This window comes from Schistocerca americana, chromosome 7 (assembly GCF_021461395.2).
Source record: "Schistocerca americana isolate TAMUIC-IGC-003095 chromosome 7, iqSchAmer2.1, whole genome shotgun sequence".
NCBI lineage: Eukaryota > Metazoa > Arthropoda > Insecta > Orthoptera > Acrididae > Schistocerca > Schistocerca americana.
Window position 1 is genome coordinate 289,955,952 of NC_060125.1, and position 17,462 is coordinate 289,973,413.

General features: G+C 46.6%; 1 protein-coding gene and 2 non-coding genes across 3 annotated transcripts in view; 1 reads left to right on the top strand and 2 right to left on the bottom strand.

The window, feature by feature from the left end:
• LOC124622882 (myrosinase 1-like) overlaps positions 1-17,462 on the bottom strand; it is a 96,067-nt gene that overhangs the window by 31,311 nt on the left and 47,294 nt on the right. The window contains exons 6-7 of the mRNA XM_047148675.1: positions 11,661-11,755; positions 9,196-9,343 (exon numbers count right to left, since the gene is read on the bottom strand). Coding sequence (XP_047004631.1) covers positions 9,196-9,343; positions 11,661-11,755 — 243 coding nt within the window. The remainder of the gene's footprint in view (positions 1-9,195; positions 9,344-11,660; positions 11,756-17,462) is intronic.
• Trnat-ugu lies at positions 10,689-10,762 on the bottom strand. The gene has a single exon. It is a non-coding gene; the product is annotated as a tRNA-Thr (tRNA).
• Trnat-ugu lies at positions 11,112-11,185 on the top strand. The gene has a single exon. It is a non-coding gene; the product is annotated as a tRNA-Thr (tRNA).

Genomic DNA, 17,462 nt, shown 5'->3' on the forward strand with positions numbered 1-17,462 from the left:
ATTTCGTAACTGGAAACACGACAAAGTTATTGGACTATGAGAATATGTGATGACACTGGTAGAGCATTCCTGTCTCAAATAGTACGGGAAGAAACGTCAAATATTATATAAAGTTCTTGACAAGAGCTGGTAACACGAAAAAAAATTTAAAAAAAGCTTATTCGAACTGAAAGTACAGAACTGAAGGTGCAGTGCTACTTTTAGAAACAAGAGGTATATTCATTCTCAGGTACCCAGTGAAAAGCGTTGAAGCGTGAAACAATTTTGAGATGTCATGGAATTAACCTGGGGAGAATGTCGTACTAATCAGTATCCGTAACATACTCTTATTCTCTTCAAATAGATACTTATGTCAGTGTGACAGGACCGCGGTGAGTTCGATTTGAGAATCTGAGATTTTTAAATTTTTAGGGAAGGGGAAGGGAGACATTGTAGTGGGTCCTTCACTGTTTGTACCGAGGTATCCTCTTGTGGCTTATTTTGTTTGAAACCATTGTAAGTTCATCCAGAGAGCATGTGTAGATATGTGGATACGGATTAATGTAGAAGAATGCGTATCGACATGTATTCTTTTTGTACCAATTATAATTCAGCACTACTATAGTTCATAAAATATATTTAATTATGTAATATTAAGAGAATGAGATTTTCAGTCTGCAGCGGAGCGTGCGCTGATATGAAACTTCCTGGCAGATTAAAACTGTGAGCTGGACCGAGACTCGAACTCGGGACCTTTGCCTTTCGCAGGCAAGTGCTCTACCAACTGAGCTACCCAAGCACGACTCACGCCACGTCCTCACAGAGTTTGGACGGCAGGAGACGAGATACTGGCAGAAGTAAATCTGTGAGGACGGGGCGTGAGTCATGCTTGGGTAGCTCAGTTGATAGAGCACTTGCCCACGAAAGGCAAAGGTCCCGAGTTCGAGTCACGGTCCGGCACACAATTTTAATCTCCCAGGAAGTTTCATGTAATATTAATGTTATAGCTTCTGCTCGGAACAATCGTTAGACCATGGAAACATTGTGATTGATTGGCTTAGAACGTATTTGTTTCTGTTTTACCTTCACTGTGCCTCTTGAAATTTCAAGCCCTAAAATCACATTTGAAAACAACTTAACAAAATTAATTTACTCATTTGTGGATTCACTGCCTCGAAGCAATTTCTGAATCAAAATAGCACTGTTCTCCCTATGGTTTGCTGCTACAAATTTCTATGCTAGGCAACTTCGTGGCATCACGTAGTACGCTACTCACCAGATTCCTCGTGTGACTACTTTCAAATACAGTAACGTCGGTGAAATTTCTGTCATTGTAATTTTTTAAATGCAACGAGACACGTTTTTCTGATGCAGCTGCATTTTAAAATGGCCACAGGCCGGATCCGGTTAGGAATGTACTACGTGAAGTAATAAATCTCATCTGTATAACATTTTCTGAGAGCCTATGGTGGACAAAAAATCATTTTAGCATCCTGAAATGAGAAAACTGTTGCAAATTACGACAATTACAATTGTATTCTATAGCTTCCATTGGGACACACTAGAGTGTAACAATAGCTACATATTTAGAACTGAGCCCCAAGCTGCCACAAGACACCTCTATGTTCAGTGTGTCAATGTGGCCTAAATTACTGCTCTCGGGCTCTATAAGTAAAGACCACCAACTCCAGTTTGCCTCCAGTAACTCCGCAGAATAATCTTGCTTCTTTATGCTGTGGAACTAGCATCTCCAGGAGAATGGATATAGAGCTAACGCAGGACTAGAAGTAAATGACGTGTCAAGCACAAACCTGGGAACTGTAAGCTGTCATGCAGGCCATGCAGTCGATAATAATGTATGTTGGAGACCTGCTAACACTTATTCGCAATGGAAACATTCTCCTTTAAAGATGCCAAAATACGTTCACTAGCATATAGTGAAACTATGTGTGCTGATTTTTTTTTTTTTTTTTTTTTTTTTTTGGGTTTAAGGGCGCTCAACTGCTGAGGTCATTAGCGCCCAGTCACTGTTGGTAGAGCACATGGAATCCGGTAAAACTCAAGGGGATGGGGGGGGACACCAGAAGTACCTGACAAAGATGCAGATAAAGTAAGTAAAAAGGTTAAATGTCTTTGGACAAGCCAGTTAAAGTTATAAAACGCAGAATACGAGCAGCTGCTCGAGCGTCATCAGCTAAAACATCCGGTAAAGTAGATGGCAGGGACAGGACAACACGAAATTGACTAAAACGGGGACACAACAATAAAACATGGCGCACTGTTAATGCCTGACCATAAGGGCACTGCAGGGCTGGGTCACCGGAGAGCAGGTAGCGGTGGCTAAACCGGCAATGCTCAATCCGCAACCTGGTCAAGACGACCTCCTCGCGCAAAGATGGTCGGGAGGATGTTGTCCAAGCAGTTGGGAGCGGTTTTACTGCCCGGAGCTTGTTTGCTTGGAGGGATGACCAAGCATCCCACCACAACGACACAAGCCTCTTACATACATCCCCACGAACGTCAGATGACGGGACACAATGGGAGGCTGGCCGAGGCAGGAGGACTGCAGCCTTGGCTGCAGCATCCGCAGCCTCATTCCCAGGCACTCCTACATGTCCGGGAACCCACAGAAAGCTGACAAAACCACCATTATCAGTGAAAGAATGGAGGGACTGCTGTATCCGTTGAATCAAGGGATGTACCGGATAGGGAGCTCCAAGGCTCTGAAGAGCACTGAGTGAGTCAGAGCAGAGTACATACGATGAATGGCGGTGGCGGCGGGCATACTGAACGGCCTGATGGAGAGCAAAAAGCTCGGCCGTAAAGCTGGAACATTGGTCGAGGAGCCGGTATTTAAAGGTGGCGGCCCCGACGACAAAGGCACAGCCGACATCATCGTCAGTTTTGGAGCCATCAGTGTAAATAAAGGTGTGACCGGCAAGTCAAGCACGAAGTTCGACAAACCGTGAGCAATACACTGCAGCCGGAGTATCCTCCTTCGGGAGTGAGCTGAGGTCGAGATAAATATGAACCGGAGCCTGGAGCCAAGGTGGTGTCGGGCTCTCTCCCTCTCTGAAGGTGGTAGGGAGGACAAAATCCAATTGTCGAAGCAGGCGACGGAAACGGACTCCGGGGGGGCAGCAGGGCAGACACATACAACCCGTACTGACGGTCGAGAGAATCGGCGAAGAAGGACTTGTAAGAGGGGTGGTCGGGCATAGACAACAGCCGGCAGGCATACCGACACAGCAGTACGTCGCGCCGGTAGGTCAATGGTAACTCGGCAGCTTCAGCATAAAGGCTCTCGACAGGACTAGTGTAGAAGGCTCCGGTCGCAAGACGTATCCCCCGATGGTGGATGGAGTTGAGCCAGTGTAAGAGGGATGGCCGAGCGGATGAGTAGACGAAGCTCCCATAATCCAGCTTCGATCGGACTATGGACCGATACAAGCGAAGCAGGACAGTGCGATCCGCTCCCCAAGATGAACCGCTAAGAACTCTGAGGACATTAAGGGAACGTGTACAACGGGCCGCTAAGTAAGAGACATGTGGAGACCAACACAGTTTCCTGTCCAACGTGAGCCCTAGAAACTTAGTTGTGTCCACGAATGGGAGAACAACGGGACCGAGATGTAAGGATGGCGGATGGAACGCTTTATATCGCCAAAAGTTGATACAAACCGTCTTCTCTTCAGAGAACCGGAAGCCATTTGCCATGCTCCATGAGTAGAGGCTGTCTAGACAACGCTGAAGGCAGCGCTCCAGGAGGCATGTTCTCTGGGCACTGCAATAGATCGCGAAGTCATCGACAAAGAGAGATCCGGAGACATGAGGTGGAATGCAATCCATAATTGGATTGATCGCGATGGCAAAAAGGGCTACGCTCAAGACGGAGCCCAGAGGCCGTTCTCCTGGAGGAAGACGTCGGACAATACGGAACCCACACGTACCCTAAACTTTCGATCCGTTAAAAAGGAATCAATAAAAAGGGGCAGGCGACCGCGTAGGCCCCACCTGTGCATAGTGCGGAGGATACCTCCTCTCCAACAGGTCGCATAAGCCTTCTCCAAGTCGAAAACACGGCTACCGTTTGGCGCCTTCGCAATAAGTTGTTCATGATGAATGTCGACAAGGTCACAAGGTGGTCAACAGCGGAGCGGCGGCGACGAAAGCCGCATTGGACATTAGTAAGTAGCCGTCGAGATTCAAGAATCCAGACTAACCGAGCATTAACCATGCGCTCCATCACCTTACAGACACAGCTTGTAAGAGAAATGGGGCGGTAACTAGAAGGAAGGTGTCTATCCTTCCCGGGTTTGGGTATAGGAACAACAACGGCGTCACGCCAACGCATGGGGACTTGACCTTCGGTCCAGACGCGATTGTAGGTACGAAGAAGGAAGCTTTTGCCCGCCGGAGAAAGGTGTGCCAGCATCTGAACGTGAATGGCATCTGGCCCCGGAGCAGAGGATCGGGACAGTGCAAGCGCACGTTCGAGTTCCCGCATAGTAAAGGGGACATTATAAGTTTCCAGATTCAGCGAGTGGAAGGAAGGTCGCCGAGCCTCTTCTGCCTCTTTCCTGGGAAGAAAGGCAGGGGGGTAATGGGCGGAGCTTGAAACCTCCGCGAAAAAGCGGCCAAAGGCGTTGGAGACAGCCACAGGATCAACAAGGACCTCATTACCTGAGGTCAGGCCAGGTACCGAGGAGTGGGCCTTAATGCCCGACAGCCGGCGCAGGCTACCCCAAACGACGGAAGAGGGAGTAAAACTGTTAAAGGAGCTGGTGAAGGAGGCCCAACAAGCTTTTTTGCTGTCTTTGATGACTCTACGGCATTGCGCTCGGAGTCGTTTGTATTCAATACAATTCGCCAACGTAGGATGGCGGCGAAAGGTGCGTAAAGCACGTCGTCGAGCACGGATAGCGTCCCTACAAGCCTCGTTCCACCAGGGGACGGAAACGCGACGTGAAGAAGAAGTAGTACGAGGAATGGAACGTTCGGCAGCATTGATGATAACAGCCGTGAGGTACTCGACCTGACTGTCACAACTGGGAAAATCGTGGTCCGGAAAGGTCGCCAGGGACGAGTAAAGTCCCCAGTCAGCTTTCAGTATGTTCCAGCTCGAAGGACGTGGGGATGGGGTGTGGTGCAGGAGACGAACGACACAGGGGAAGTGGTCGCTCGAATAGGTGTCAGAAAGGACATACCACTCGAACCGACGGGCAAGAGTGGTAGAACAGATCGAGAGGTCCAAGTGGGAGTAGGTATGAGTAGAGTCCAAGAGGAAAGTCGGGGCGTCGGTATTGAGGCAGACAAGATTGAGATGGTTGAAGACATCCGCCAAGAGTGAGCCTCTTTGACAGGATGCAGGAGAGCCCCAAAGGGGATGATGGGCATTGAAGTCGCCAAACAATAAGAACGGCGGGGGAAGCTGAACGATCAGGTGCATCATGTCAGCCCGACTAACAGCAGATGACGGTGGAGTGTAGATGGTACAAACTGAAAAAGTAAAAGCAGAAAAAGTAGTGCCGACAGCTATTGCTTGGAGTGGGGTGGTCAATGGGATGGGATGGTAACAGACATCGTCCCGAACGAGCAACATGACCCCACCATGAACTGGGATACCGTCCACAGGGGTGAGGTCATACCGCTCCGAGGTATAGTGGGTAAAGGCAATACGGTCAGTCGGGCGCAACTTGGTTTCCTGGAGACCAAGGACGAGCAGACAGTGCAGGCGGAGGAGCAGTTGTAATTCCTCCCGATTAGATCGAATACCTCTTATGTTCCAATGAAACAACGCCATTTCTAGTCAAAAAGTTGGGGGAACGAGACGGGGGAAGAGCTGGTCACCTCGACGGCCGCGGAGGGCCAGGTTGCGAGGGAACAACGCTACAACCGACGGGAGGCGGATCCGGATCCATCGACTCGTCGCCAGCTGCGGCCGCTGTCCCTGGTTGTGTAGGAGGGGCAGCATCATTTGCTGACGAAAGGCCAGCTGAGCGCCTGGCAGCAGAGCGTCCCGGCGAAACTGAGGACGGCCGGGAGCAGCGACTCACGGATGGAGCGTCAGACGAAACGCGCTGGGGTGGAGAGGGGGACAGAGACTTCATCTTGGAGGCCTTCTTGGAAGGCCGAGGAGGCACAGGGATGGTGGGCTGGACCCGAAGAAGGTCCTCACGCGCGGGGTCCGTTTTGGAACGCCGGACCTCGGAAGCTGGGGTCCGGAACGTTTCCCCGATGGACACCTGAGAAGAGGATTGCTTCTCAGGTGGCGTGGGGAGAGGAGGAGGAGGAAGGGTTGGCCCCTGGGGCAGAGGGGGCGGGGGCCACGGGGGGGGGGGAGGATTTGGAAGGGAGGGATTTGGGAGGCGGAGGCAGAGCCCCCTGATGGGCGGAGGAGGCGGAGGGGGGACAGGATAGGGGTGAGGATACTGCGGAAGGAGTGGACACAACTGAGGCAAACGAAGTGGTCAATGGCACGGGATGGAGGCGGTTATACTTTTTCCTGGCCTCAGAATAAGAGAGCCGATCCAAAGTTTGGATTTCTTGTATCTTCTTCTCCTTCTGATATGCGGGGCAGTCTGAGGATCTAGGCGAGTGGACGCCAGGACAATTAATGCACCGAGGTGGTGGGGTGCATGTATGTTCCTCACGAAGAGGACGTCCACAATCGCCACAAAGGGGCTCAGCCTCACACCGTGACGACATGTGCCCAAAGCGCAAACACCTAAAACAGCGCATAGGAGGCGGGACATAAGGTCGCACGTCACACCGGTAGCACATCACCTTTACCTTCTCTGGGAGAATGTCCCCCTCGAAGGCGAGGATAAAGGCCCCGGTGTCGATGCGATGGTCTTTGGGGCCGTGCTGGACTCGCCGGACAAAATGCACGCCTCGGCGCTCCAGGTTGACCCTGAGCTCCTCATCAGATTGTAGCAGGAGGTCACGATGAAAAATAACCCCCTGCGTCCTATTTAGTGCCAGATGTGGGACAATGGATACTAGGATGTCCCCTAGGCGGTCGCACGCCTGGAGCGCCACCGACTGTGTGGCGTAGGTGGTCTTGATAAGAACGGACCCTGAACGCATCTTGCTGAGAGCCTCGATTTCGCCGAAGATGTCCTCAATGTGCTGAACAAAGAACATGGGCTTGGAGGTGGCGAATGTCCCCCCATCAGTTCGAGAACAGACCAAATAGCGGGGGAAGTACTTCGCCCCAAGCCGGCGGGCCTGTCCCTCCTCCCAGGGAGTGGCCAAGGGGGAAAGGGCAGGAGAACGAGAACTAGAACCAGAGACAGTACCTTTCCTTTTGAAAGACTCGGCCGCAGAGCGACCTGATACGTGTTGACGTTTCATCTGCGAAACGTCCGCCCCGATACCACCCACTCCGACCAGGGGCTCTCCCCACGGGCGCCACCCAGCCGCAGCAAGGGCCACCTGGCAGGATGACCATTGCCGGGAATCCTGATGCCCCAAGGAGACGGGCATCTACTCCTTGGCCGACGTGGGGAGGGTGCAGCTCAGGTATCGGCAGTACGATCCCTGTGTTGTCAGGGGGCTACAACCTAGAGGGTACATGACGACCCCACCACAACGGGCTGGCTACTGTGCTGGATTTCTGGTGCCATGGAAAGTCCATCACGATCGCTGGTGCAGATGGAGATGCACTATGGGCGTAACTTGGACAACCCATCAGGCGTTTAGGCCCAATTTGAGGAATAGTGGGTATGGTTACAACGCCGGTGCAATGCTGAGTGCCAAGGTCTTAGTGCACTTAGGACCAGTGGTACACCACGTAAGGTGTCCTTCCCCAAAAGGCTCGTACTTCTGTAGAATTTTGAAAAATGGAGGTCAAACCCCAAGGGGGACCATCACACGGAAGGCCGAAACGGTTGAAACTCCTGTTAGTCGCCTCGTACGACAGGCAGGAATACCTCGGGCCTATTCTTACCCCGGACCTGCAGGGGGATATGTGTGCTGAGAACACGTAGCTTGGTGGGGATTACCAAACTGTGCTGTATAATTGAGTCAATGTTGGAAGACGAAGGAGGAATCGCGAAGAGAGTCCCACAGGTTTTAATTTTCGGTCTTCTCTTTTTCCTTATACATGCAAATGACATTACACTGAAAAGTCATCAGGAAGGATTAGCATTTTCTGCAAATTGTACTGGTATTACAATAAATCCCATTAGAGAGGAAGTAACAGAAGTAATTCTTGAGCACTTTTTCTTCAAGTAATTGCAAGAGTTTCTCCTGAAATGAACTCTTCTTAAAATCTGAGAAAAAATATTTTATACAGTTCTACACTATATTTAGAGTCATACAAGCAATCGATGTACCACATGTACAAGAATCAGTAAAAAGTGTAGAATTTTTATAATTTTTGACTTACATACTGATGAAAAGTTGAACTGTAAGATAAAAATTACTGCTACACTCAAACAATTACGTTTACCCACTTTTATTCTTCGTATTGGAAACAATCAGTTCAAGAATCTCACGTATATTGTACATTTCCATTCAGTAACGTCTTATGGAGTAATTTCGTGGACAAACTTGTCGCTTAGAAACGAAGTATTGATTGCAAAAGAGCGACCAGTAAAAGTTATATATCTTCTTGACCTGCAGTGAACTTGTAGGTACCTCTGCAAGAAGTGGGACATTTTAACTGCATCTTCAGAACAAAAATATTCGCTAATAGAAATTCCTCGTAAGTAATCCACCACAATTAGAGCAGATCAGCAATATCCACACATTCAGCAGTAGAAGAAAGTAATGACCCTTATTACTCATCCTTTAAACTCCCGGTGGCTCATCAACTAGTTCAATATGCATCAACTAAAATGTATGATCTTTTTCCCAAAAACATGCAATATGTAACAGTTGGCACAGCAAGTATTAAATCTAACCAAGTATCATTTCCTCAGGTGAAGTCCCCCTCTTCCATGATCCAGTTGTTATTTAGGAATTAATATCCTGTAAAAAAAGCTAGTGCTGCGTGTACTTGCACGAGTGTGACTCAAAAACAATCAGTTCACTAGCGCTAAATTTAGGCCAGTATGCCATGGTGGGACACGTAAACGGGCAGCATGTAACCATTAACCGAAACTGATCATCTACGCACATTCTGTGAATCTACTCATTGCATATTTTTTGGACAAAAAAATTCGTTCTAGTTATCTGTGGAACATGTAACTAGGTAATTAAGTAACTAACCCCTGATGTAGGCGACTTCGTCACTGGTGAAAGAAGGCAGCCTGGAGCGGGGCCTTCCCTCTGCGGCGCTGTTGGCGTCCACACGCTCCCGCATCACTGGAGGGTAGTCGCCCTCCTCGGTGAAGATGGGGTGAGCATAGAGTCCAACCTGAGGAGCAAGGAGACACATGCACTATACATTACCACGTGTATTGGTGCCACAGTTTATCTACAGCTGTACTGTGCCTTGCGATCAATTCATTTTCTGGATGTATTCTGTGGGACACAACTGAAGGGTCACTACGTCACAGAGGTTTGAAATTTGGCTCAAAGGCGCCTACTGCCTTCCTCTGTAATACTGCAAAAGCGTGGATCCCTGAAATATCATCCTCGGGCTCGGAGACGCTTCAGATAGCAAGGTGCCGACACGTACTAAGAAAAAAGGCCGGAACTTAGAATTCTATGTGAGCTGTAAGGTGGGTTAACGATGTCACAATTGCACTGAATGCCACTACAATTCTGTCCACCGCCATAGTGTACGATTTACACGCTTGTCTCGCAGTCATTTGTTATTCGACACTTTATTTGAGTGGTCAAGGCTGTACGCCTGGTTGGTTAGGAAGGTGTTGAAGTTTGTGATGTCTTAAGATGGGTGCAATCCCGAAACGCGTAACATGCTCTACTAAAGTTGAAGTTTGTGATGTCTGAAGATGGGTGTAATCTCGAAACGCGTAACATGCTCTAATAAAAAAGTCAATTGAACATTTCATGACTTTATTGCCATAGCACAGCATTGGTTGCTAATTATTAAGAATAGCAAAACTAGCAAACGGAAAACCTACTCCTAGGTTGGGCTGAATTATAGTTTGAGTGATTCACTTGCATAGTCCGCAGATAAGTAAAGAATAATTTGTTTCACAGTACAGAATTGCGTTACTGGTCCTGACACAAAATAGACGTTCAACCTCATATAGAAACTGTGTTGTACATCTGTAACGTCTAATTTTTACTCACATGATATCATAACTAAACGTGAATAGTATTTAAAAACTCGAGTTTAGCCATATATTAACAGTAGCTGCGGGGTTATGATCCACTATCTTCCTGAAACAAACAAATAAATAAAATATCATCACGTGTTATAGACAGTGGATTATTCAAAAAGTCTCTGTTTCTTTTTAGATACGTAACGTATCAGCATTTATGTGTAATTTGCCTTCTAAATTTGAAAAATGAGGTGGGGAGGTATCACTTGATGTGCCGCTTACGTCACCACCCTCATTAATGGCGTGCCTATGGATTCTAACTCTACGATACACAGGAAATGTAGAGTTACACCAGATTCCAAAGAGCCCAGTTACGTTGGTAATCGTTGTGTTAACAAGTCGTAATGCCTTAATTTTAACGTGATTGGTATTACGGAGACAAATGACAAGCTAAATGATGACTAACTGACAACCTCAGCTGCCGACGGGTGTTGTTGATATACCTCGATGTGGACAGCTGAAAATGTGAGCCCCGACCGGGACTCGAACCCGGGATCTCCTGCTTACATGGCAGACGCTCTATCCATCTGAGCCACCGAGGACACAGATGAATAGTGCGACTGCAGGGACTTATCCCTTGCACGCTTCCCGTGAGACTCACATTCCCAACTGTCCACAATTCTACATATGTATTGCACATTATAGACATTTGCCCACCCACTGTCTTCGTATATACAGTTAAAAGCTACCCAGCCATTGACCTTCGTCTGTGCGAATGCGCACAGGTTGCCCAAACTCTTACGGGAATCGCCAAAGCGTGCGCGAGTGATGAGTGGGTGGGCAAATGTCTATAAGGTACAAAACATATGTAGAATTGTGGACAGTTGGGAATGTGAGTCTCACGGGAAGCGTGCAAGGGATAAGTCCCTGCAGTCGCGCTATCCATCTGTGTCCTCGATGGCTCAGATGGATAGAGCGTCTGCCATGTAAGCAGGAGATCCCGGGTTCGAGTCCCGGTCGGGGCAGACATTTTCAGCTGTCCACATCGAGGTATATCAATAACACCTGTCGGCAGCTGAGGTTGTCAGTTAGTGATCACCTATTCCAGGGAAAAGCTACACGGTCATCAACAGTAACTGTTCTTTCGAGAACAAGTTACTGTCTTCGTATAAATGACAAGCTTTTAAAATTCTTAGGTAGTGATACTGGTTCAGGATGATTAAAACATATTTTCAGAAGCTGGTCGATAGTTACAATGGAAATGGACTTGCGTGGAATAATGGTACGACAATGGAATGGACTTGCCATACACATGAGACGTCTGAATGAGAACTTCCTTGCCTGAGGAAGAAAAAAAAAAAAAGGTGGAGTAATAGCAGCAGTTTGCTCGCCACTGACTCCCGTTCGAAAGACCAAGTCTGAAGTAACGCGGCGTCTCTGACAGGTATAGAATTAAGAGACGCTTCTCTGAGAGGACTTTTCGTTGAAAGTGAACAATACCTGGAACTGGCGGGCGCGTTCAGCTGCTTCGATGTCTTCGGTTGAGTTGCTGGCTGGTTCGTTCCAGTCGCTGTTCAGCGTGATGCCCACGTAACCTGAAATAAGAAAAATACGAAGTTTTATCGCTCACTTCATTAATCTAGCAAATCGAATGCGACTGCCTATCGCTCCACAGCTGCGAATATCATCGTCATTCGTAGCCCGAAATTATGACTCCGATCGAAGTGGGATACTATGATCAGTGCTTGAAAAAGAGTGCATGGCTAATACGGCTGTAATATGATCAAATACTCAGTTTAACTCTGACTTTAGTAAATACTGTTGTTTTCGTAGACGTAATGTTCAGTACTTGAAATAAAAACTTTGAGTCTACGTCGTGGTCACGTAGAAGGAGTACGAGTACCAGCTGTTGAAACAAACCATCTCGGCGTTCGTACACTATTGCCCTTGAAGTGCTAAACTGACTCTGAAAGTTAGGAGAGTCTCCGACAATCAATGACACGACGATGCAGAAGGCAATGGAAACCGTATCATTACAGGCACATAAAATTTGATCACAATGACATGATATCTATAACTGAATAAGTAACTTGGTGATCTCTCCAACCGCAAAAGATTCAGGATTACTCACTGATTCGGATCTTTTTTTGGGGGGGGGGGGGGGGGGGGAAGAGGGCGGAGGCGGAGGGAGGGGCAGGGAGGCAACTGGCAAGGGAAGTTAACCATGACCAAAGGATTAAAAGACCAACGAAAGGGTAACACGACATGGCAAGAGGAAAGCAAGAGTCTGAAAAGTGCTAGGATACTTCTCATCACAATCAAAAGCAACCAACGCCAACAAAAATGTCACAGTCAGAAGATGTAGAGATAAAAAAAGGGTATGAGGTTGTCTGATGTGTAATTCACTATGGAAGGGGAGATGAAAATCAATTACTGTAATAATGGAACGAATAGAAGGAGGAGTCACTGGAGTAAACGGGTTTGATAGTAGCAATGAGAGAAATGAAAGTCTGCTAGACTTCTACAACTAATTTCAGGCAGTAAAGACGAGTAAACTGTCCCAGAATCAGGGGAGGGAAAGGTATGCTTTGAAAAGGTCTGGAAACAAGGGACAATTTCAGCTGGATTACGTCTCAAAAATGAGATCGACAGGAAGTGCAAAATGGCTAAGCAGGAATGGCTAGAGGACAAATGTAAGGATGTAGAGGCTTATCTCACTAGGGGTAAGATAGATACTGCGTACAGGAAAATTAAAGAGCCCTTTGGAGAAAAGAGAGCCACTTGTATGAATATCAAGAGCTCAGATGGAAACCCAGTTCTATGCAAAGGAGGGAAAGCAGAAAGGTGGAAGGAGTATATAGTGGGTCTATACAAGGGCGATGTTCTTGAGGACAATATTATGGAAATGGAAGACGGTGTAGATGAAGATGAAATGGAAGATATGATACTGCGTGAAGAGTTTGACAGAGCACTGAAAGACCTGAGTCGCAACAAAGCTCCGGCAGTAGACATCATTCCATTAGAACTACTGGCAGCCTTGGGAGAGTCATTCCTGACAAAACTCTACCATCTGGTGAGCAAGATGTATGAGACAGGCGAAATACCTTCAGACATCAAGAAGAATATAATAATACCAATCCCAAAGACAGCAGGTGCGGACAGATGTGAAAACAAACGAACTACTGACCCTACGACTCATCTTAGAAGCTAGATTAAGGAAAGGCAAACCTACGTTCCTAGCGTTTGTAGACTTAGAGAAAGCTTTTGATGTTGACTGGAATACTCTCTTTCAAATTTTGAAGGTGATAGGGGTAAAATACAGGGAGCGAAAAGCTATTTACAATTTGTACAGAAACCAGATGGCAGTTATAAGAGTCAAGGGACACGAAAGGGAAGCAGTGGTTGGGAAGGGAGTGAGACAGGGTTGTAGCCTCTCCCCGATGTTATTCAATCTGTATATTGAGCAAGCAGAAAAGGAAACTAAAGAAAAATTTGGAGTAGGTATTTAAATCCATGGAGAAGAAATAAAAACTTTAAGGTTCGCCGATGAAATTGTAATTCTGTCAGAGACAGCAAAGGACTTGGAAGAGCAGTTGAACAGACTGTAAAGCATGTCCGGAGTTATGGTGAGACATTGGCGTCGGATGTTGTCTTTCAACATCCCTAGAGATGTCGGTCGATTACGATACACTTGCGACTTCAGGTAACCCCAAAGCCAATAATCTCACGGACTGAGGTCTGGAGACCTGGGAGGCCAAGCATGACGGAAGTGGCGGCTGAGCACACGATCATCACCAAACGAGGCGCGCATGAGATCTTTCACGCGTCTAGAAAAACTTTTTTTTTTGTTCAAAGAAAACCCTATGTCGGTCCAAGCACGTATGTCAATTTTTACTTCTCTATCTACATTATTCCGTGGTTTATTAAGTTTTCAGTTTTATACTAACTTTTTGATCACCCGGTAGATACCTGATAATGAATGCCACAACAGGCAATCCAGTGAAAGAGGAATGGGTGTCTCTAGACAGGCCACTTGCAGAAGTTCGAAAGACAAGTATAACTACAAAGAAGGTAACTGCAAAGGAACATACGATAACAGAAGATGTACTTTAAGTGATCGATGGAACAAGGAAGAACAAAATTGTTCGGGAATGGACTGGAATACAGAAATGTAAGTGACTTAAGAATGAAATACCCTGGTCTCAAACAGTTTTTCCATAGGATAACTCTGGTGCTGCTGTTCCTTCCTCTAACTGCAACGGACAGGGAAGAAACAACGGGGCTCTAGAGCTAAGAGGGGGCAGGGGGAGAGAGCAGGAGACTTGATTCTTATTGGTTCAGTGGAGGGAGAGGAGTTTTCCTCCTCTCATAACACACAAAGGGGGTGATCTCACCACGTGTCATAGACCTGCCGCTTTTCGTCGTGGCCAGAGACTGGTGGGGATCTGTGGCTGTGGAATGTGTATCACAAAATCACGAGTGCCAGCGCTGTACTCTCTTCAGCCTGCTTCCCCGTATGGACACCAGGGACTGCTACACATGTTTTTTGTGTCCTCAGTCTTCGAACTTCTTTGCTGTGGCCCAAATGGAATTCATTTCCTATGGAAAACTTTTCATCTCAGAGTAGCACTTGAAACTTATGTATATAATTATTGGCTGGATGTATTCCAGTATCTGTCTTTCTCTAATGCTCCCTCTAGTACTAGGGCATGTATTCCCTTACGTCTTATGTCCTATAATCCAGTCACTTCTTCATGTAAGTGTTTTTCATGTATTTATTTCCTCGACGGTTCTGCGGAGAACCGCCTCGTTGATTACTTTATCGGTCCACTTAATTTTCAACATTCACCTGTACCACCACGTCTCAAATGCTTAGATTCTCTTCTGTTCTGATTTTACCATACTCCATGTTCAATTATCGCCCAGTTCTGTGCTCCAAACGCACAGTCTCAGAAATTTCTTCCTCAGTGCCTATATTTGGTACTAACAGACTTCTCCTGGTCAGAGACGCCCTTTCTGCCAGTGGCAGTATACTTTTAATGTCATTCTTGTTTCGTACATCGTGGGCTACTTTGCTACATAGGTAGCAGAATTCCATAATATTGTCTCCTTCGTGATTTCCCATTTTTGTGTTAACATTCTCGCTGTTGTCATTTCCGCTACCTCACCTTGTTCATCGATTTACCCTTAGTCCATAATCTCTAGTTATCAGACCATTCCATACAACATATCCCGTAATTCTCCTACACTTTCGCTTATAGCAATGTCATTAGCGAATCTTATCATTGATGTCCTTTCACCTTGAATTCTAATCCACTCTTTAACCTTTCTTGTACTTGTATCATTGCTTCACATACCTTTTTTTATAAAGTGAATTTCTCTACCATTTCCTATCCTATGCTAAGTGTTGGGCTGGTTATCAACAGCACTCTAACTCAACAGCTACAACCGAGTGAGATGGCGCAGTGGTTAGCACACTGATCTCTAATTCGGGAGGACGACTGTTCAACCCCCTGTCCGGCCATCCTGATCTAAGTTTTCCGTGATTTCCCTAAATCGCTCCAAATGCCGGGATTGTTCCTTTCACAGGGCATGGCCGACTTCCTTCCCCGTCCTTCCCTAATCCGATGAGACCGATGACAACGCTGTTTGGTCTCTTCCCCCAAACAACCCAACTCAAGAGCTTCAATGCAGCTTCGCGCTATCACCTCACCAATAACGTCACCTGATTTTCTAAACGGCTCAATGGGATAGCCTTAGTGTTCTGACAGATCTGTAGTCGGCCACTTTTATTGGCTGCAGCTGTCAGTTCTTCGCACTTGGAAGCTGGTAACAGAGCCAGAACTTGTTGTTGACCTTTTTACGCCCTCGCGAGTATAGGCGGCTGCAATGAAGAGCGGCGTTGTAAAGGCAGCGGCAGAGAGCTGGGACAACAGGATGTGGTCCCCCCTCGCGTTTTTAAATAAAAGTGTATTATCTCTCCTGTGGAGGCGGTAATTACTTGTAGCGTACATTTACGATTTGTGAATCTACTAGGGACAGTCTTATAGTGGTATCACAGATCCATAACACGGGGCACATTTTTTGCTGCATTTCAGAATTGTGTTACTTAATATACGTAATATTTGTTAAAATATCATAATGTGGTACTTGTTTATCAGTGTATTTTGTTGAAATAGTCTGCTGCAGCAATGGTTCAACATTTAAAATCACACTTTACACATCTCTTGGAATAGAGGCGTGGTTATTATGGGAAAATCGGAAAACTTATAGCAAATAGCAGTGGAAGGTGGAAGTGCTTACAGCAAAAATCGCATCATTACTTTTAGTACACTGAGGCAACAACAAAAGTCGTGGGATACCTCATGGTATCGTTATAGTGTTGTACCTCCTTTTTCCCTGTAGAGTGCAGCAACTCCACATGTCTTGGACTCAACAAGACGTTTGAAGTCCCCTGCACAAATATTTACCCATGCTGCCTCTGCCGTCAACAATTGCGAATGTGTTGCTGGTGCAGGACTTTTGTGTATAAACTGATCTCTCCATTACGTCCCATAAATGTTCGAGGGGATTCATGCCAAGCGACCTGTGTGGCGAAATCATTCTCGTATACTGTACAGAACGTTCTTCAAACCAACCAATAATTGCGGCCTGGTAACATGGTGCGTTGTTATTCATAAATATTCCATCGTTGTTTGGGTATATGAATATCATGGATGGCTGCAAATGTCTCCAAGTAACTGAACATAACCACTTCCTATATATGGAATAAAAACAGCCACTAACTGTGGAAGTTAATAGTCAAAAGCTTTTGACCTACGTTTCAACGTATATAAATGTGTCTTCTTCAAAATTCTTCTTATGTTTTATACGCTGACTATGATGTCCTTTCAATAGGCTTAGTCATAATGGAAACAGACTATCTTAAGAACAACCATGTGGCTTGTGTGACCAGTGGCGGATTGCTGGCACATTATGGTCAGCGTGTAAAACGTAATAACACTTCTGAAGAAAGCCCATTTATATGAGTTGAAACCTGGGCGAAGAGCTTTTGACTACTACCTTCCGCAACTGAAAGCTGGTTCTATTCCATTTGCACAGTTTCTGCTGCAGCCATGCTTAAGACTCTATAACCATTTCCAGTGAATGATCGAGTCACTTGGACCAGAGGAACCAGTTCATTTTACCTAAACACAGCCCACACCATTGTGCAATCACCACTATCTCACACAGTGCCTTGATGACCACTTGGGTACATGGTTTCGTGGGGTCTGCATCCCCAGCTGGCCGGGATGGCCGTGC